Source organism: Miniopterus natalensis, chromosome 9 (genome assembly GCF_054644295.1).
Source record: "Miniopterus natalensis isolate mMinNat1 chromosome 9, mMinNat1.hap1, whole genome shotgun sequence".
Taxonomy (NCBI): Eukaryota; Metazoa; Chordata; class Mammalia; order Chiroptera; family Miniopteridae; genus Miniopterus; species Miniopterus natalensis.
In genome coordinates, this window is record NC_142089.1 from 5,828,426 (window position 1) to 5,850,368 (window position 21,943).

The 21,943-nt window shown below is 44.1% G+C and overlaps 1 protein-coding gene across 2 annotated transcripts in view; it reads right to left on the bottom strand.

The window, feature by feature from the left end:
* UBE4B (ubiquitination factor E4B) overlaps window positions 1–17,213 on the bottom strand; it is an 87,334-nt gene extending 70,121 nt beyond the window's left edge. The window contains exon 1 of one of the 2 annotated variants that reach the window (XM_016214619.2): window positions 16,795–17,213. In XM_016214619.2, the coding sequence (XP_016070105.2) occupies window positions 16,795–16,818 (24 nt within the window). In that variant the 5' untranslated portion in view covers window positions 16,819–17,213. The remainder of the gene's footprint in view (window positions 1–16,794) is intronic. The other variant, XM_016214618.2, reaches the window with a different exon arrangement.
* Between the last annotated feature and the right edge of the window lie 4,730 nt (window positions 17,214–21,943).

Below are 21,943 nucleotides of genomic sequence, written 5' to 3' on the forward strand. Positions count from 1 at the left end.
ACCACCCTACACACACAGGTTTAAAAAAAGAATGAAGAATCAGACTTGGTGAAATATACTGTGGACTGTTAAGGGAGATGGAGCAGTGCGGTAAGGGACAGAGGCAGGTCGATGCAAGACATGAACTGGTAGGAGGTGATTGGTAGGACGTGTCCTGACTCCCCTTAAGACCTACTGTTAAAAGAAACAGCCACCACTGGGGCAGGGCTCTGGGCTGCCGACAGCAGAGACACCCTTCGGTGGACTGACAACTTTCTACAAGGGTGGTGACTTTAAACTGATTTAGCAACGTGAGGACCCTGGGAATATCTGGACAGGAGACTCCCAAGAGAATGGATTTGGGCAAATGTAAGTATAAAGGCCTATCTAATTAATTGAACTATTAAGAGATGTGACCTCACTTTTATCACAAACAGAACATACGGGATATAAACTAAAAATAGTCCCAACATACCAAAATATTATTAAACTTTTTTCTCTTTGCTTACTTTTTTACACTAAGCACACTAGACTGGTATAACATCTTTTAAGTTACGCAAAAGGCTTTTTGTTGTTGTTGTTGTTGTTAAACCTCACTCGAGGATATTTTTTCCACTGATATTCAGAGAAAGTGGAAGGGAGGAAGGGGGGGGAGAGGGAGAGGGAGAGGGAAAGAGAGAGAGAGACATTGATGTGAGAGATACATCAATTGGCTGCCTCCCACACATGCCCCAATGAGGTCGGGGATCGAACCAGCTACCCTCCAGTGCTTGGGCCAATGCTCTAACCATTGAACCACACTGGCCAGGACACAAAAGTCTTTTAAAAAAAATTTTGTTTCCCCCACATGTCAGAGAGAAAACACCAAAAGCATAAAAAAGCAACTTCCAATTCCTCAACTTATGTCCTGAACCACAAGTAAGTCCAAATATACTAATAAATCTCATTCCTAGAGTTTTGTCTTGACTGTTTCAGTTCTTACTTCACAAATGACATTAAAACAGGGCTTTCCCCAGAATTGCTCTATCCTGATGTAGCATTTCCTACCCTCACGTTCCTGATTAACTAAAAATAGATTCAAAACAGCTACTGTTCAAAACATCAAGGGCCATTGTGGTGGCACAAGGCAGAATCTAAGACAGGATGGGCCAAGCTGTTCCTCTTATTTTTAGCACTTTGTGGGGGGAAACAAATCCAAAAAGCATTGTTTTCCATTTAGTAAACAGTCATTCTACAAAAGCATCTTACTTTTCTAATAAAAAAATTAAATCCCAACATAAAGAAAAACACTTTCCAATATTTACCCTTTGGAATGGTCTCCTAGAGATATCTATTTTTATTATTATTGTGATTTTATTTTTTTAATAACTGGCCATATCTAAAACGTACAAAATGCTATGACAATTTCACAATATGCCTGTATCTAAGCCCAAAATACATCAAAAAATAAATGCATTTGAATCTGAACATCACAGCTCTGTGATCTAAAATCCACCAGTTACCTTTAAAAATTCGTAATTTTAAATTAACTTTTATTCAAAAGCTCCAAAAGTCCTGTTGCTTAAACTGCCTCCCATTTTGAAGAATCTATTAAACTCAGCCTACCACTGTGACCCTAGATAAATGAGGTCAAAGATGTGAAAGAATACTTTTCTCTTCAATCTTAACATTATAGCTAGAATGACTTAAATTTTCTTTCAAAGATTTGAACTGAACACAAGTAAGTGTCTCCTTGCTTCTCAATACAATCCCATCACCAGCTCTCCAGCAAAAAGGAAGCTAATTCTGCACTTCAATAAAACAGTCTAGGTTAGTAACTGACAACTGCTTTGGCTGCTGGATACCCTAAGACAAAAGAAAAATTTATAATTATGAGTAACACTGACCTAATTGTAGAGGCAAAGGGGAAGAGCCACGCTCACTGCCTACTGGCTCAGAAGCAACCCATTCATTTCATTGGCAGGAACAAGACCCATGGCCACACCTGCAGCCAGTGAGTCAGAGAAATGTGACCTTCCCAGGGAGTGGGCGTGATTATGTGAACAACAACACAATCTAAGACAGTACAGTCCCCTTTCTTCAACTCACACCTGGATTTTAGGGGTCACTTACTGTACGGCTGCCTCTGTGTCCCCTGGCACACTCCCTCCCCTTCAGGTCTTTGCTCAAATGTTACCTTCTCGGTGAGGCCTTTTCTTGCCACCTATTTCTCATCTCTGCTTTATGGGTTCCTGTGCTTTCAAACAGTTCAGCCAAATCCAACAGGTATGCTATAGATGTAGGTATGGGTGTGTACACACATGCACACATACACACACAATCGAGAGACAAAGTGAATGTGGCAGAAAGGTACTGCCAACAACTGATGAATCCAGGTGACTCAGTCAACCTTTGTGCAGATCTGAAAAATTTCATTACAAAAGTGGAGGGAAATATTAGACCTTCCAGCATGGCTTGTGTTTTCTCTAGCTGCGTTCAGCTAGTAGGCACGGGGCAGGAGGAGCCAGGGTTGCCAAATGAGCATGAGGAAGTGAGAAAGTGGCTAATGGAGTGTGTACAGGGGGATTATAACGAAGCAGAACCCAAGACAAAGGAAGTCTTGGAACATCTGGATTCTGGGTTCGAGTCTTTTACCATGACCCAGCTATTTTTCTGTCCCTGGGTTCAGGAAGAGGACCCTTGTATCCTCAAAATAAATCCCGTTTTTGCCTGGCTGGGCGGATGTGGCTCAGCGGTTGAGAGTCGACCTAGGATCCAGGAGATCGGGGTTCGATTCCTGGTCAAGGCACATGCCCGGGCTGCGGGCTCGATCCCCAGTCGGGGGCATGCAGAAGGCCGCCGATCAATGACTCTCTTGTCATTGATGTTTCTCTCTCTCTGCCTCTCCCTTCCTCTCTCTGAAATCAATAAAGATATATTTTTTAAAAAAAAATACAGAAGAGAGTTTAAGAAAAGATGAGCTATAATCAGACTACTGAGTAGAAATACCCAAACAGAAATGCCCAATGGGCAGTGACTTTGTTTTATTTCTGGTTACCCTGTTGTTGTTCTAGCAAGGATTTAAAGTAATTAACAGAAAACATATGTATTTTAGTTACTCATTAAAATAATTTATCAACTTATTAAGTTAAAACCAAATGGATAAGGAAATTAGGACAGAAGTACGATAGAAAAATAGGATAAAGCCAGAAGTGAGATTGGCACACTTTACACATGCATGTCAACACAGTATGTGACTGACAACACAGACCACACACTCAGCAGGTGCATCTGCCAAAATGCAATTCAGAGCCGCGAAGAGATCCATGCATCACCATGGCTGCTGTGGTCTGATTTAAGGGTATATTAGAGCCCCTGGGCAGGGACTCAAAGCCTGAGGGTCATGAGGGTCTCTGGTTTTCGTACGATTTTCAAAGGTCCCTGACTCAAAAAAGATTAAACATCCCTCTCTCAGGGAACAGATGCGCTGTACATCCTTCACTCGGCCCCCTATAAAAGCGCGCTCTCAACGGAACTCCTGAGAAGCACTGACCCGCGGCAAGTTTTAATGGCCCCCCAGTGATACCCCAAAGCAGAGCTGTGTGTGAGAACAGCAGGCTGAGGAGCCATGTGCTCTCACTGTCCCCTGCGCTGGGGGAGCTGGAGAAGTGCTGGGCGAGGGGAGTGGGGAACCACCCGTATTTAAGTGGCGGTAACTCTAGGCAGCAGGAGAGCAGAACGCTGCCATCTCCAGAACACTTGGGAACGGAACATGGACTACAGGGGTCCTATGTAAGTACCTGGAGAACAAACAAGTGAACTCCCAAGAAAGGGCATTCATTCACAAAAGCATTCACTCGCTCATTCGTTCATTCAACAAATGCACCCTGAGGAGGGGAATGGGAAGGAAGGCAAACAGAATCCTGAGCCCTGTGGCTCAGCTGCTTGAGCCTGGCCCTGGACTCCGAAAGGCCGCCAGTTCGATTCCCAGGCGGGGCACATGCCCGGGTTGCAGGCTTGATCCCGAGAACGGGGCGTGCAGGAGGCAGCCTGTCAATGTTTCTATCTCTCCCTCTCCCTTCCTCTCTCTGAAATCAATAAAAACACATTTAAAAACAAACAAACATAAAAAATTATTCCTTCAGCTGCACTTCTGTCCTCACTCAAAACACCCCAAGCGACAGAAAGAGATGCTGTGGCCACCACTCCATCCTTGATCCCACTTGCTTCGACAGACAAGATGGACCTGCAAGAGCCCACACAGCAGCTACTTCTGATGCAGATTCTGGGCACTTAAGAGACCAAGTAAAACAGTCAGTGTTAAACATTTTTAATTTTTTTAAAAATATATCTTTATTGATTTCAGAGAGAGGAAAGGAGAGGGAGAGAGAGAGATAGAAACCTCAATGATGAGAGAGTCATTGATCAAGCCCGCAACCTGGGCACGTGCCCTGACCAGGGAATCGAACCCTGATCGCCTGGATCCCAGGTCGATGCTCAACCGCTGAGCCATGCTCGGCTGGGCAGTGTTAAACATTTTTAAAGAATTTTTTAAAACCCAGCTATATGGAAAGAGTTTTTTAAACTCTCTCACAAAATAATTATCACTAAGACCAAAGTGTAAACTCTTTTGGGGCAAGAGACATGCATTTTCTCTAATATCTACCAAAGTTGCATTCACACTCACTCTAAATACTCCAAAGCCAATACTCCAGCAGATCTATACAACAGTGTGGAAAACCTGACTTCTGGCCATTACACGCCCACTGAATTCTGGGTACGAAGGAAGGCTTCCTTCCTAACGTGGATCATTAATGTTTACATTCCTCCTACAGGTTTAGCATCATCCCCCAGCCAATGCCACCAGGCCCCTTTTAAAATCAGAAATGGCAACACTTCCACATAACCACCTTGTTCCAGTCGGGTGCCCGAGCTTTGTTGCTTGGGTGCATTAACATCAAAAAAGACCAAGAGGTGCCCAATGGGACACTCGGACAAGCCTTTTTTCCACTTGGCATTCACTAAAATTCTCCCCCTCACGAACCACTCTAATCACAACATCTCAAGGCAAAAGGCTACTTTATTCACAGTTCCCTAGACCAGAAACCACGGAACTTTTTGAGGGTGAGGACATCTGTAGAGCAAACGTGAACGAACAAACACCTTACAGGTGACCACCGGGGCCCCAGGTCGTCCGAAAGGGGGGAGGTATCACTTCTTCTGATGAACCTCCAGGGAAATGATGCCTGTTCTCTATTTACCTAAGTAAAAGACTAGCTGTGTAAGAGTAAAAGGTTGATTAATTGTCATCAAACACAAACCTAAAACAAAAAAGCCATAAATGACACTACTGCTCTACCCTGCACAACTGGGTTCAAAGTTCAAAGGGGCCGCAAGCTGTTCTCTGTGTAGGCTGAGTGGTGAACATTTTTCAACTGGCCCGCAACATAATTACTACTGAGACCAAAGTATCAATTCCTGGGGCATATCTCTATGCAGTAAGAAAAAGGCTTTTTAAAAAAATTAGCATTTTAATATTCCTTCATCTTGCCTCAAAAATATTTTATTGCCTGCTTTTTTCTGGATGTTCTTATATAAATCAAATCACACTTAAACAGTTCTGCTGAGTAAATTATAAAGGTTGTGAGATATTTTTAAATTTTCCTTAATTTTCATTTCCCTCTCACAAATAAGTTTTCCCCAGTAGGACATCCATATATGCAGATGTTCCCATCTTTCACATTAAGTGTACTTTATTGTTTTTGAAAATTAGTGATCTGCACAGGATTATTTTTGGTCAATCATAATACCTGGTTGCCCAGCACAAATAAGTATTTACAGATAAATACTAATGCTATAGAGAACTAGCCACTGGATAACATTTTTTAATTAAAAGATGTTTAAATTTTAAAACCAACGTGAGTTACAGTTTTAAACACAATTCATACTTCATGAAAACAAGTGTTTATACTGTAAAAATATGATAAAAATATATACTATACTTGACAAAATACAAAAGAAATTTTATTAAGATTGGAGAAGATGTACAACATAAAAAGGTATATGAAAGTAAATGCCTGTATGTCAAAACTCTTGATTTTTGATAAAGCTAAACGAGTTATTATTTGATAAACTTATCTACTTGATCAAGTTAAGTGGGTTAACCAAAGATTCACTATCACACATATGTAGAAATTGTTAACAATGTCAAGGAATTCTATTAATGACACAGAATTATAGTCAGACACATGAATATTTTCTCCATAAAAACAGGAACAATCTCTCTGGTGAGGTTTCGTGTGGTTTTCTATAATCTCGGGGTCTAGTGAAACTCTACCCAGTCATCTCCACTTGCACAGAGAAAGCCAGTGACAAGAGGACCAGCTACAGAATTTTGAGGCCTGGAGCCAAGTGAAAATCAGGGCCTCTTGCTCAAAATGTGTTCAGACTTTCAGACAAACCACAGAGCGTTAAACCAAGTGTGGGGCACTTGTGACTCTAGGCCACGTGGCCAGGAAGCCAGTCCTGATGACAAGTACAGACACAGGGTCCGACAAAGCCCCTGACTTGATGTGTTTCTTGAGGAGTGCCTGGCAGGTGACAGGTGCTCAGCATGATTTGTTTGGAAATCCTAGGAGTTCAGTCCCAAAAAGGTCCATGAGCAAAGATGCTACCTCATCTAGTCAGAAGATTTAACTAATTAAATTACCATGACACTTTAACACATCTGGACTCTATACCAAACACTGACAGGAACCAAACAATGTGCACTGAAGACATTTCATAATGTTTAATTAGAAAGCTAATTAAGTCAAGGCTGAGCTCTTCTCAATACCAGGACCCCAAAGAGACCTCTTTTCACAGCCTGACTACTGTCTTCAAAGAAATGAACAAGCTAAAGCTATGGCAGCTGTTGAGCAGTTAACACAACATCATCCAATTCAGAAGGGTCCCATGACCCCCCGTCCCCGTCCCCCCATCCTCAGCCCTGCAGGATGGGGAAGAGTCCCTTTAGAAGACAAAGTAAGTGATCTGATTTGAGTAGACTAGGTCACCTCAAGTTTTATTTCGTTGTGATATGCAGCACGTTTCTCCTGGGGCCTCTCAGGTCCCGTCTGCCCAGTTCCCTTCCTTTCAAGCCTCCTTGCTTCACCTTCACCCCCGAGTACATTCCTGCCAACTTATCACTCCAGGTTTTAGAAAAGGGGAGGAGATCTGACAAGTGGCAACAGTGTGACTTTGTACAGAAGAGGGCCCCTGGGTGAGAAGAGACGTTAGGAAGTAAAACGGGGAGAGTGAGAGGCCTTTCACAAGCCAGGAGGTATTTGCTACCTTAACCAGTAAGATACTGCCTTTTATGCTCTTGGCATTATTACCTGCAAAGGGTTTCTTAAATGTTATATGGGCACCAACTGAAACTCTAATTCTGCACAATTCAATCTTACTCTGGAAAAGAGAGCTAATATGTCCCAGGAATGCACTCTGCCAGGGCAGTGCTTTAGGCACTTTAGGGTTCATTGCCATTCAGTAATTAATTTGGAGAACTGCCATAAACAAGTATTCAAAACCCCATTTTACAAGACGAAACTGAGGCTCAGAAAGGTTAAATATTTTGCCCAAGTCATCCAACTGGTTAGTCCAAATAAAACCCAGCTATATCTGACTCTGAATTGCAACTCTGACTTAAGGTTTCTTTCCACTGCCTACTTTAACCTAACCATTGCAACTTAATGTAGCAATAACAAAAACAAAAACAAAAAAACTATTGCAACATAAAAACTAAGAGTCACAAAAAGACACATCATATTCAATTCATGCCATTCAAGGAACATTTTTTGTGGGTCATCTGTGCCAAGCCCTGTGCTAAGTGAGTAAGAAGAGTCAGGAACTTACACTGCAAGAAGAAATACACCGAGCCAATGGACACTCCCAGGGCAGTGTGATTAGCATCAGAAGTAAATCTAATGAGACACCTTTTCTGCTCTTCCTACTTCTCCCCACTCCTCCTCCTTCAGTTTCTGCTGACTCTGAGGTTTAGGTGAGTCTGGGGTCACATAACTGGCTGATCCTGATCATCACAAAACCTTTCAGACGGGCAAGTACCCACCAATATCAGAGGTTTTTCACCACCTTCAGGTGCCCCTCAAGGGTTCTAATATTCTTACAATCCATTGCACAAGAATACACGTGCCCTCTCAGGGTGGCGCAGTGGGTTGGAGCGTTGTCCCGTGCACCAAAAGGTTGTGGGGCTGATCCCCAGCCAGGGCACATACCTAGGTTGTGGGTTCAATCTTCGGTCAGGGCACACGTGGGAGGCAACCAATCGATATTTCTTTTTCTCTCTCTCTCCTTCCCTCTCTCTTTAAAAATCAATAAAGAAACATATCATCCGGTTAGGATTAAAAATAATAATAATAATAAAATGGCAATAAATACGTATCAATAATTGAACCCAAAAAACAAAATAAAAAAGCAGAACAGAAACAGACTCATAGATACAGAGAACATTTTTTTAAAAATGTTTTATTGATTTTAGAGAGAGAGGAAGGGAAAGGGAGAGAGAAATATCGATCGGCTTCCTCCTGCCCATTCCCTACTGGGGATCTAGACCCCAACCCGGGCATGTGCCCTGACCGGAAATCGAACTGTGACCTCTTGGTTCATAGGTTGATGCTCAACCACTGAGCCACCCTGACTGGGCAGATACAGAGAAAATTTTGATGGCTGCCAGATGAGAGGGGGGCTGGGGGATGAGTGAAAAAGGTAAAGGGATTAAGAAATACAAATTGGTTGTTACAGAACAGTTATGTAAAGTACAGCACAGGGGATATAGTCAATAATATTCTAATAATTCTATGGTGTCAGATGGATACGAGATTTCTTATATATAATATCTATCACATATAGTTATATAATGTCTAATCACTGAGGTGTACACCTGAAACTAATATAATGTATGTCAACTGTAACTGAAAAATAAAAAATGATTTAACTAAAGGAAAAAAAGCAAGCTTCTGCCTTGTTTAAGCCATTATTATGTTGGAGCTCTCTGCTGCAGCAACCAAACCAATATCCTAACAAGTATATAGGATTTGGAAGCTGTACGTAATCAACCTTAATATAATTTATATGTGGCAATGGCTTAGGGATCACCACAGGCACATACAATGCAGGAGGGAAGGCTGGTGACCCTTGTTAGGCCACAATAAAACATTTGATAAAACCTGTGACACCTTAGAAAACAGCCCGCATGCCAATATGCCTGTAATTCTGGGGGAACTGGTTGAACAGTCAGAATTTGGGTGCTTACTGGCTTCTTGCCATTTTAAGCAAGAAGTCCCACAAGAATGAGACAGACTCAAGCTACAGCTTGCCGATTTGCATGCAGGGATAAGAGGAAATACAGATGTGCCTATGGCATGTCCATGGTCTCCTGTCTATGTTTACTCAGAGCCTAGTAACTTGGGGCTAAGTAGGGTTGAAAAGCCAACTCCTTCAGTACCTAGCAGGAAACAAGCTGGAGAAACGGCTCAGCCCAGGAAGGGGATATCCTCCAATGGCCTGGCCCCAGAGGAAAACACACTGAAAAACTTCCACAGAGGGCAAGGGACAAGGGAGGTCCTCCAGGAGAGCAGACCCAGGCTGCTAACCAGGCTAAGTCAGGAACTCCCACCACTGCCAGGGCAGGGAGCCCACAAGGCAGCCTGGCAGGAGCTGACCATGGCTGGGGTCTGTACGCCGCTCTTCCCTTTTCCAAATGGGAGCTTTTATTTCCAACATCCTATCCTATCACTGCCTGGTGGGGAGGGGGACAGCAGATAACCTGTATTTTAATCTAAAGGTTCCTGGACAATACAGGGTGGGGCAAAAGTAGACCTACAGTTGTGAGTACTCGAAACACAGCTTATTCTTGTATTATTATTTATTAATTATTGTATTACTTATTTGCATTACAACTGTAAACCTACTTCCCCCACTCCTGTATACCCCCCAGAGATTCTGGCTCTGAAGTTGGCTGAGGGTTGTCTCCTTTGGGAAGTGCAGTGTGTTTAACATTTTGGAAGGTTCTTGAAAGAGAGGCCTAGCCTGTGCTCCCTTGTAACACACGGGAACTTTTAGTTGAACATATGGTTACCCAGTAAACCTATTTCTCAGCTTTCTGGCATGGCTGTGGCTATGTGGCTTAGATTCTGGCCAGAGGGAGGTGAGCAGGAGTGATCCGTGCAACTTCCAAGCTATGCCATTCAAGAGAAGGAACATGACTTCTTCCCCCTCCGCTCTTCCCTGTGGCCAGAACGCAGACATACTTGGGCCAAGAGGTGGAAGCCATATGCTAGGAGAGTTGGTACAATAAGACAGAAGGTGCCTGGGCCCCTAATGAGCATAGAGCTGCCATAGCAGTCCCAGCCTCTTACCCAAACTTCTATTTAGAGAGAAATCAACATCTGGTTTAGGCAGCTGCTACTTCATGTCTCTCTGTTGCAACAGTCCACCCAAAGATATCTCAACTCACGCGGCCATTCTCAAGTAGTCTTTCACACCTCACACCCACCCACCACCCAATCCTACTGGCTCTACCCACAAGATATCTGGCCATCCACCATCTGACCCTCCCTTCTCCACCACTAACCCTGGTCCTGTAATGGCTCCTAAGCTTTCCTCTGCTTTCACTCTTTCCCCTTTATTTATTCTCTTCACAGCAGCCAGTGCTTCTTTTAAAACATCAATAGAACGTAAGCCCCATGAAAGCAGGGATTTCTGCCTGTGTTGTTCATTGGTGTATCCCTGTGGTCCAGAACAATGCTGGGCATATACTGTATCTCATCAAATATACGATGTCACAGATTGTAAGCTGCCCCATTATTTTTTGCACCACCAAGAAAAAAAATATTGCCCATTAAACCACAACAAAATGCCTTAACAACAGACCAGGAGAGAGCAGTAATCAGTTCACCAGCCTCTCACTGCTCTGAGTTTTCTTTCTGAGGAATGTGGAATGTCTCTGACCTTCAGTTGGATTGTCTGGGTGTGAAAAGCAATCCTTCTAATTCTATGTTCAATTGCAAAATGACACAGCTTTTCAGACTTGTGGACTTCTGCCTGTCTAACACTCCCTAATGCACTTGGTTGTTGCTTTGCAATAACATATGGAACTGCAGTCATTCCTCCAACAAAAAAACATTTTCTTTACTAACATCAAATTGACACCCCACTGCTGTTTCCATTCCTCTCCCCAAAGTAACATCTGCTTTCATTGCTGATCAAAGTGTAATTTGTTTGACTGCACTTAAAATGGCTACTAAATGAAACACAGGTAGCACTCAACTGAAGGGGCAGTAATATGAACAGGTATAACCAGGTTCACACATAAACAGGAAATGACAACTGTGTCACAAGTGCCACCTGGGCAATGGTGATTACATCATTACAATGAGCATCCCAATCTCAAAGATGATGAAATGTGGGGGAAAGAAAGGAGGGGTTCAGAACTGACTGAAACCCAGTTATAAGAACTAAAAAAAAAAAAAAAAAAAGAATAACTTCATCTGCCACTGTGCCCTTGCTTAGGCTCCAAGCACACTCGGCTCCTTGCTGTTCCTGGAGCAGATCAAGGACGCATCCCTGGTTCCTGCTGCTCCCTGCACCTGGAAATACTCTTGCCCCAGGTAGCTCTCTGTCGTCTTTAAATTTCTATTCAAAAGCCACCTCCTAAAACTGCATACACTCCACACCCCCACTGCTCTCCATCCCTTTAGCCTACTTTATTTTTCTTCTTAGTACGTATCACCAAAGCACATCTTGGGTGCACTGTATGTTTGTTTATCATGTCTCCTCTGACTAGAATGAAGCTCCATGCAAGCAGGGCTCAAGTGACGTCTGACATGCAGCAAAGAAACAGTAAATGTCCCTGAGTGAGCTACTTACAGGAAGACATCTCTACCTAGACGCACTCTAAGGACCTTGTGAGAAAATGCACCCTGCACCGAGCGGGGGCCTGAAGACCCACGGGCCCTGTCAGAAGTCTTTCTGTCTTCTTCCCTTACAAGAGAAGAGGGCTCCACTCTTAGCAACAACCGGGGCTTCCACTTCACATCTCAAAGGGAAAATCAAAATGCTGTAAATAGTCCAACTTGCCCAGGTTATTTCTGCTTTGGAGGTAGTTTAGTAACGGGATTAACAACGCTGGAACCCGTCTCTGGGTTAGCATCAGGGTCTAGTTTTGGCAAATCACTTAATCTCTATTAGCCTGAATTTTCTTATCTTTAAAATGGGGATAATAATTCCCACCTTGCTGGGCAGGTAAAGTACTTAACTCATACTAAGAGCTCAAGAAGCCCTGGTCTGTTTGGCTCAGTGGTTAGAGTGCACGACTGCAGACGGATGGGTCCCAGGTTTGATTCCCAGTCAAGGGCACATACCTTGATTGCAGGTTCAGTCCCTGGCCCCAGTCAGGGCTCATGCAAGAGGCAATGAATTGCTGTGTGTGTCTCTCTCTCCCCCTCCCTTCCACTCACTAAAAATCAATGGGAAAAATGTCCTCAATATCCTCAGGTAAGGATTTAAAAAAAAAAAAAAGCTCAATAAATGTCAGCTGATAGCATCACCATTCTGTCTCCTGGCTAAAATGAACAAAAGGGGTGGAGGTGGGGCCTGGGAAGCTACATCCCACACACCCCTACCAGGCTTGAAGAGGAATCCTGGTTACACAGTCAGTGGTGGCAGTAACTACCGGGAAAAGCTAGCTTAGCGTCTGAGACCTGTCACAAAGAGAGAGGAGGTCAGAAAGATGGCGACGTTAGAGTAGAAAGGCCAGGGCTGGGGATCCCCACGATGGCCCATCTTTCAATGGTCCAAAGGAGCTCATCTGCATCTCCAAAATCTGTTCCTTGCCTGGAATTCCTGATTCCTCTCCCAACCCATCCTTCTCTGAAGCTGGAAACCAAGGGCTCGGTTTTTCCTTACTCCCTCCGCACCCCACCTCCTTCATACCAAACTGACCATTGGAAGCAGGTTAACTTAGATCCTGGGTATTTCTGAGGTCCGCCCTCCTCCATTCCCACTGCCAGTGCCTTACTTCGGACCCCACTGCCTCACTCCTTGAGAGCAACAACAGCTCCTGATTTGTCTCCCAGCCTGCAGCCACCTTTCACCAATCCACCTTCTATAGCCTTGCCAACCATCTTTCTATTCCCTAAAAACCCCAAGGCTTTCTACAGTCTTACTGACAAAGTTTAAACGCTGAGGCATTTCTGAAATTCTTCAAAATCTGGCTCCAACAGGCAAAATCCTGTCTCCAGTCTCACTACTCGCTCTTTCCTGAGCTCCCCAGTGTCACAGCCAGTTCCAAGTGCCCTTCTCCTGGCAACTACTGCTCAGCATAAACATCATTTTTTTCTTTTAAGTCTCCAGCAACACACTGTCCCACCACGGGTCCCCTCTTGTTTCTTTTTAATGTCTTGTGCATACTTCCACAATGGTACTAAACACCCTGTACCATTATTGTGGGACTCCTATATATCTATCTGTATCTCTACCCCCTCCCTCGGTTAAATTATAATTTAAGAAAAAGGGCCATCTTTCTCCTGACCTACCTAACACATTGCTGGGAATACACAGGATTTATTTTTAAAATGTTTGTTGGGTGAACAATTCTGGAGGACCGTAATGAAAGTCAGTGCCAAAAAAGGCTATAAATTGGATATCATGAATACATTCATGAAAAGCAACACTTCTACAGAAAAACTACGCAGATTGTGCACATTAGTAGGATATTTATACGGAAGCTATGATGTATTTACTGCTGGTTGTTAAGCAGTAAAATATAGTAAAAAGAGCTTTTAGATTAGGAACACTGGGTTTGAATTCCAACTCTACCACTTCTAAGCCAGGTGACTATGGACAAATTATTTCACCTAAATCTCAGTTGCCTCACCTACAAAATAAGGGAACACGAAGGACCTTCTTGATTGTGCTGTTTTATCAAATGAGACAATGGTTGCAAAGTGACTGGCATAGAGCGGGCTTTGAAAGCTGTTAATAAATGTCGGTCCCTTTCCACTTAGGGAACACAACTGAAAAGTCCAAGGTCATGTATCTACATTTGAGAGGGAAGACAACACTCTTCTAAAACCTTGACCATACCCTAATTAGATCCCAGCCAGCCATCTTGAAGATGATCTAGGTCATAAATATTTAACAACAACAAAAAAGCAAATCATTTCAATGCAATCTCATCACCACAGTTGAAAAACAGTTTAAAATACCTGCCCTACTCACAGCATCATTTTGGTATATGAAAAATGACACCTGGGCAGGGTACAGAATGAATCTAATGTGAATAATGATGCCTTGGAATGCAGGCTCGTGAAGAGAATGAACTTAGTCATGGATCTGCTCTGGAGAGCCATGAACTCTGTCATGCGCTGTATGTATAGCAAGCAGCAATGAAGCTCACCAAGTACTCTACTTAGAAAGCGCAAGAGAAGAAAAGCACAGGCACTCAGGTGATCTGAGAGAGAGACCAGAAAGTTCCAGAATGTAAAATCTTCTAAAGCTACTAGTCTGGTTATACCAGCCTCAATTTTTCGTGGACTGTATTCTCATACATTGTCATTTTGTTATAATAGGCAATTTTATAAGGTAAGGTAGAATTTTGTAACTTCCTATTTTAGACTGAAAGATCACTGTCTTGCTTGTTTTCACCCTGAGACGTATGCTTGACTTTTTAGTAACACAGATGAATTATTTTCTAACCAAATGAATGTCACCTACCACATCTGTTACAAAAGTTTCCACCAATAGAGTAACAATATAAAGGCAAACGCTTGGGAAATGTCTCTGTTGAGAACTGCTCACCTAATGCTAGAATTAAAGGAAAGGGATTTAAAGGGGAAAAAAAAAAACCTTAAGGAGATTTTCCCCAAAAAATATTTGTTCTTGGTTCTGCTGAGAGTAAAATTACCAGTTATTGGAACTATCCCTTTGTGTTCAGGCCAACTAATTTGTCGAATGTAATTTTATATTGATCTTATATTAGTTATTAATTTTTTTCACATTTATTTTAATATTCTGTTAACCTTGAAAAATGTTTTCCTATCTCCTCTACAATGATTACATTTGTCCTTATATGGTCACATAAAAGTTAGACCTTCCCCAAGGACTGGATAAAGTGAAGAGCCACAGTTCAAACAGACAGTATCTTTAACTGCTCTGTTTGCTTTATTGGTTTGAAAACAATTTCTTGGTGAAAACTCAAGTATGTAAAAAACTTCTAAACCAGGGACAATTTAGGGAACTTCAAGAAAAAAAAAAGTAAAGGGCTACCAAAAGCCACAAATTCTTTGCCTTAAGAGAAATTACTATTAGAATTAATAGTAAACAAAAAAAGAGGAGGGAGGGACACTTAAAAACTACAGAACACAAAGTGGCCCTAAGGGTAACTCATAGTTCCTGCCTGAATAAAAGAAACTGTTCAATATTCTTCTAATTTAAGATTACATTCCTGATATACTTGAAAGAACAGAGTCGGTAACACAGAATGGGCAATCCTGACTTTCCAAACAGCCAAGTGTCACAACCAACAAAATGTTTTGCTTCCTTTCCTACCTGACCCTTAACCCACCACTAGCATGCCCCATCCCTAGAGAATGTCAGTCCCAAAGTAAACACAGAGTGGAGCAAAAGTAGGGTTACAGTTGTGAGTGCGCAAACACACAGGGTTTATTCTTGTGTTCTTGTTTATTAATCATTGTATTATTTTCCATAGGAACAACTGTAACCTACTTTTGCCCCCACTGTGTATACTGATTACTCTGTAGCTAAAACTGAAGCATGGAAGTTTTACAGGACAACCAACCTGATACTTTCACACTCCGCGGTAGGGAAGGTTTCTATGAACCAGGGGAAGAAACGAAGAGGCAGGTTGAAGAGAGTGAGGCCAGCAGGGGTCCTGAGAGGGAAGCTCCCAATTGGTGAAAAGGAAGGGAAAAGTCAGTGGAATCACAAGGAATTCCCTGTACCTAACTGCCGCTGTTTTCATGACAATCTTATTAAATAACCTTTAAAACATCAAGAAAGGGATCTGTAAGGCTCCCTTCAGAAACATAACGGGGGGGGGAGGGGAGGCAGTTTACAAGGCCCTTTTGCTGGCTGTTCCGTGTCTGCAGCCACAAAACCAAGTTTGAAAGGGAGGAAAACTAGAATAAAAGGCTTGAATGAAAGAGAAGTAGGCCGGAAGTCATCAGTGGTCTGTTAAATGACGAGAATTTAACTGGAATTCACTGCCCTACCGAGAAAGAAAAAAAAAAAAAGCATTATTTTCTTAAATATCAAAAAGAATCTGTAGGCCACCCCCAAACACAAACGTATGTTTAACCAACTTACACAACGAAACAGCCCTAACTACCTAGGTGGGTTTTCAAATACTTCCCTTACACACACACACACACACCCCCATTCGGATTTCGTCCAAAACGCCTCTTTCAATCTCTGCAGCCCGGCGGGAGCGCACGCGCGCGCGCACACACGTTTAACTTGGTGCAAACCGAGCCCTTCCAGCTTAAATACACCGACGAGAAGCACGAACGCCTCGCTCGGCTCCCTCCTCCACACCCCAAAAGAAGACTCGAACAGCAGCACGCGGAGTCCAGAAGGAAGGGAGGGAGGCCGAAGGAAGGCGAGGAACACGGGCGCATACAACCGGAGACCCTCTCGGGGGCTGCTTTCATTCCTGGAAAATGTCACCTCCGTCCCCTCCCCGCTGGCGCACGACCGTCCCTTCCCAGGGCGCCCAAGAGTTGCCAACGAACCTCCCGAGGCGTCCCCCGACCTCCTCACCTCGTCAGCGCTCAGCTCCTCCATCGCTTTCCTCTTAATGGTGAAAGGCGTGCGGGAGAGATCCTTCCGTTCGAGAGGCCGGGGCGGGAGGAGCGCGGAAGGTGTCCGTCGGGCTGTCTGGCCCCCCGAGTGGGGGAGGTTTCAGAATTGCATAGTCAGAGGTTAAAAAAAATAAGAACGCGAGAGGCACGGAACTGCCTCGGCGTCGGTCACTCCAGTCGCCCCAGAGGCTCCTGCAGCCGCTCGTCCCCCGAGCCGCCTCCTCCGGCCGCCGCTGCGGCGGCTTCTCCGGGGTGATCTTAAGGCGCCGCTCACTACCCTCCGCCTCCCGGGCTACCCGCACTAGGGAGCTCGGTCTCAAGCTCGCCTCGTGCCCCACGCCCCGTGTCTTCGTGGTGGCGGCGGCGTGGCAGCTGGGCTTCCTCCAAGCAGATCCTGCTCTCCTCCCCACCCTTTATCCCCGGCGGGAACTGTTCGGCCGCAGACTGGATACCCCGAGGTAGGGTGACCCCCAGAGCCGCCCAGGCAGAGCCCAGCAGTGAGGAGCGGAGCCCCTCCCCTCCCAAAGCTGGCCGGCCACGCCCCGCCTCCACGCCGGAGCCCGGGCCGGGGGGGAGGAGGAGGAGGACCGGACTCGCGATGCTCTGGCTGAAGGAGTCAATCCTCCTACCCCTCCACCCCTACTCTCACCCCCTCGCCCCACCAAGTATTATTCATCAAAACAACAGGGCGGCCATCTTGAAAGGGATCACGTGACCCCCGCCAGAGAGGCGGGGCTTCTGGCCCCAGGACCGGGCAGCCAATGAGCCGCGGGCGTCGCGTCGCCGATTTCCTCTCGCCGGCGTCTCCTCCCGCCTCCGCACCGCCCCCTCCCCCGCCGGAGCGCGAGGCGGGGGGGAGGGGCGAGCGGGCGGCGGGAGGCGGCCGGAGGCGGGCGGGGCGCGGGGCGGGGCGGTGCCATGGCGACGGCGCGGGGGAACGGCGTGGCGGGCCGGGCCGGGAAGGCTCCCGCGAGGGCCGCGCTGGCGGCCGAGGGCGGAGGCCACGAGGCGCGGCGGCCGCGGCGACGTGGGGGAGCTCGGCCGGCAGAGGCCTCTCGCCCGCCGCCCGGCCTCCCCGCGCCTCCGTCGCCCCCGGGCGCCTGGCTGTGAGCGGCTCGCGGACGCCTCGCGTCTCCAGGATGCCGCCGAGAAGCGACGGGAAACGGAACCCGCCGCCTCTCGTGGGGCGAGCGACCGCCGGCAGCCTGGCCGCCCCGGTTCCGAAAGCGCCGCTTCTGCGCGTCCGCCTGCAACTCGAGGAGGACTCCCTTTCGCGTCGCTTCGGACAGAGTTTCTGCGTTGCTTTCTCCTAAAGTGGCTTCCAAAACGATGTAGAATCTGGAGGTATAAATGGGCGACGCCCAGAAAACTTCGAAGTGGGCACACGTGTACCAGGGAGACTTTGGGGGTCCATGGAAAGAAACCGTCCTCAGCTAGACAAGGGTACAGTGTTTTTTTTAATTGGGACATAATTGACATATAACGTTAGTTTTAGGTGTCCAACAACGATTTGATACATGTGTATATTGTGAAGTGATTAGCCCAATAAGTTTAACATCCGTCACCACATGTAGTTCCGATTTTTTTCTACTGATGAGAACTTTTAAGGATTATTCTGTTAGCAACTTTAAAATATACAATACAGTATTGTTAGCTACAGTCCCATCACATCCCACGACGTTTGTACCTTTCACCTTCACCCATTCCCCACCTCCACCTCGGCAACCAGCAATCTGTTCTCTGAACAATACTCGTATTTTATTTTATTATTATTATTTGGAAATATATCTTTATTGATTTGCGAGAGAGGAAAGGAGAAGAAGAGAGAGAGAAACATCAATGATGAGAGTCATTGATCGGCTGCCTCCTGCACACCCCCAACTGGGCATCGAGCCCACAACCCAGGCATGTGCCCTGACCGGGAATCGAACCCTGATCGCCTGGATCCTAGGTCGACGCTCAACCACTGAGCCACGCCCGGCCGGGCACTACTCCTATTTTATAATATACAAATCTGAACTGAGCACTCCGCAGTATCATGTCATTCCTGATTTTGCCACATAGGAAGAATATAATGTATTGGATGGCTTACTAAACCATAATCTTTTTTTTAATTTTCATCTGAGGATATGTTTTACTATTGATTTTTTTTATTTTTTTTTTAGAGAGAGAGAGGAACAACATGAGAGAAAAATATTAATCGGCTACCTCCTGTACTCACCCCGACCAGAGATCGAACCCGCAACCTTTTTGGTGCATGGGTCGATGCTCCAGCCAACTCAGCCAGCTGGCCAGGGCTAAACCCTAATCTTAAAGATCGCGTTCCAAAATGAAAAGAGTTAGGATTTTTTTTGTTGTTTTTTTTTTTTGGTACTTGCTTAAAATAGTAACCTGACAGCTAGATATGTAAGGAATTTGTGAGTAAAATTAGACCACTGCTGGCTTTGCATATTATCTGCTCTCCAGGAAAGGAATTCTGTGGAAGTCAGAATTTGAACTCCTGGTGACATTGATGTTCATATGTTCTTTTTTTAAACATCATTACTCTCCTATAATTCACATACCATTCAGCCATTTAAAGTATATAATGGTCAGTGTATTCACGGTGGTTCAGCTGTCATCAATGACTCCCGGGCATTTTCATCACCCCATAAGAAACTGCATACCTATTAACAGTCACTCCCCAGGCTCCCCTCCCCTCCCTCTGGACAACCACTAATCTAGTTTCTGTCTCTATGGATTTGCCTGTTCTGGACATTTCACATCAATGGAATCCTGTATCATGTGGCCTTTTGTGTCCAGCTACTTTCACTTAGCACATGTTTTCAAGGTTTATCCATGTTGTAGCATGTCAGTGCTTCATTTCTTTAATGCCAAATAATATCCCATTGTATGGCTATACCACATTTTGTTTATCCATTCATCAGTAAAGGAATATTTGGGTTCTTTCCACCTTTTGGCTGTTACGAATAATGCTGCTGTAAATATCCGTGTGCATGTTTTTGTGTGGACATAGGGTTTCATTTCTCTTGGGTATATACCTAGAAGTGGAATTGCTGGGTTATATGTTTAACTTTTAGAGCAACTTAACAGGCTGTTTTCCAAAGCAGCTGTATCATTTTACATTTCCACCAGTAATGTATGAAGTTTCCAGTTTCTGTACATCCCCACTAGCACTTGTTACTGTCTGTCTTTTTTAAGTATAGTGGTATCTCACTGCGGTTTTGTTTTGTATTTCTCCAGGGGCTACTGATGTTGAGCCATCTTTTCATGTGCCCTTAGCCATTTCTATATCTTCTTTGGACAAATATCTCTTTAAGTCCTTTGTTCACTTTTTGAATTATTGTCTTTTTATTGTTGAGCTGTAAGAATTCTTTACACATTGTGGATGCCAGCCTTTTATCGGATATATAATTTGCAAATATTTTTTCTCATCCTGTGGGTTGTCTTTTCACTTTCTTGATAGTATCAATTGCAGCACAAATTTTTTCATTTGAATGTAGTTCAACAGTTTATTTTTTCTTTTGTCACTTGTGCTTTTAAAGCAATACATTCACTCGTACAAGGCATAGTTAATCATTTACTATTTGTCTTAGTTTGGGCTGCTGTAAAAGAGTATCATAGACTGAGCGGCCTAAAAACAATGAAAATTTATTTATCTGGTGAGGGCCCTCTTCTGGGTTGCGGACTGCTGACTTTTTGTGACTGAGAGCAGAGATTGGGGGCAAGCTCTCTAGTAACTCTTATAAGGGTACTAATCTCATTCATGAGTGCTCCATACCCTATGACCTCATCTAATCCTAATTACCTCCCAAAAGTAATACCATCACATTGGGGAGGGGGGGGGAGAAGGCTTCAACAGATGAATTTGGGGGCAGGGGAGGGCATAAAATTCAGTTCTGTTCATAACAATATTCAAATATTACAAGAAATGGCCTTCCCAATAGCCTGCCCCAGGTCAAATAGGAAAATGATTAGGAATCTTGCTTCCCCAAATTTCCTTACCTATCACACAAATACCCGTCTATGTGTATTATAGGATATAGTGTAGCACGTAGTGGCTGTTAAAAAAATGTAAGCTAAACTACTGATTGTATATTTATTTGCTGAGAGTGATATAGTGCAGATCATGTCACAGTATTTTGTTCACCATAAATCCCATGTCCTATCTAGCTTTAAACTTTTCTGATTTATGACATTTGGATTTTCTGACATAGAGTTGATTGTAAAGCTGTTGTCACTATTTTAAGGCTAAGAAATACAGGGATGTTTTTACTATTCACATGAGAGCTCCATTCCCTTTCTTCTTCAACTCTAAAGTACTCTTTTTGCAAATATAATTTTGTAGAATCATAAAAATTAGAGATAATGTCTCTCTGGTCATATATGTACTTCCCAGGGTTTTTGACAGTGAATCCCTCTAATTCATTTTTAGTGCCTTTTACAGATGCGTTTTAACCTAAGTGCTGGAGTTTCTACCACTTCCCTTAGGGCAGGGGTGGGGAACGTCCGGCCTGTGGGCCCTATGGGGTCATCGAAATCTCCTCAAAATCTTTTGGTCTGGCCCTGCCATGGCAAATGCAGGCGGGACTCAAAATTCAATAAATCTAGGAGCTTTATTCATAGCTAATTTTTAAGCTGATAATTTTGTATGGCCCTTGAATGATGTTATAATCCAAATGGCCTTTGGCAGAAAGAAGTTTCCCACCCCTGCCTTAGGTGAAGCTTTCCCACAATATTAAAAGTAACAGTGTCTCAGAGGTGTTCATAACAGCCCATATTTTCATTGTTTTGCTCAGTTTCTTCCATTTGAACATGACATTACCCCGTTTGGACCATGCAAAAGATTCTGCCCTTACTTAGGAACTACCAACCATCAGGGCCTAAGACAAATTAGTTCTTAGAATTACCTGGCAGTGAGCAAAAATACTTTTTATTACTAGTAACAGATAAAGGAGGAGACCATAGAACAAACTGAAGCATAAGACTGAAAATAAAGGTATACTTTGAGCAGATTTTGTTACTGTACAAAGGGGAAGAAGTGTATGGGGTGTTTTTTTGCTTGAAAATAAAAAATAACCTCCTAGTCAATTAAAAGTCATTAGTAA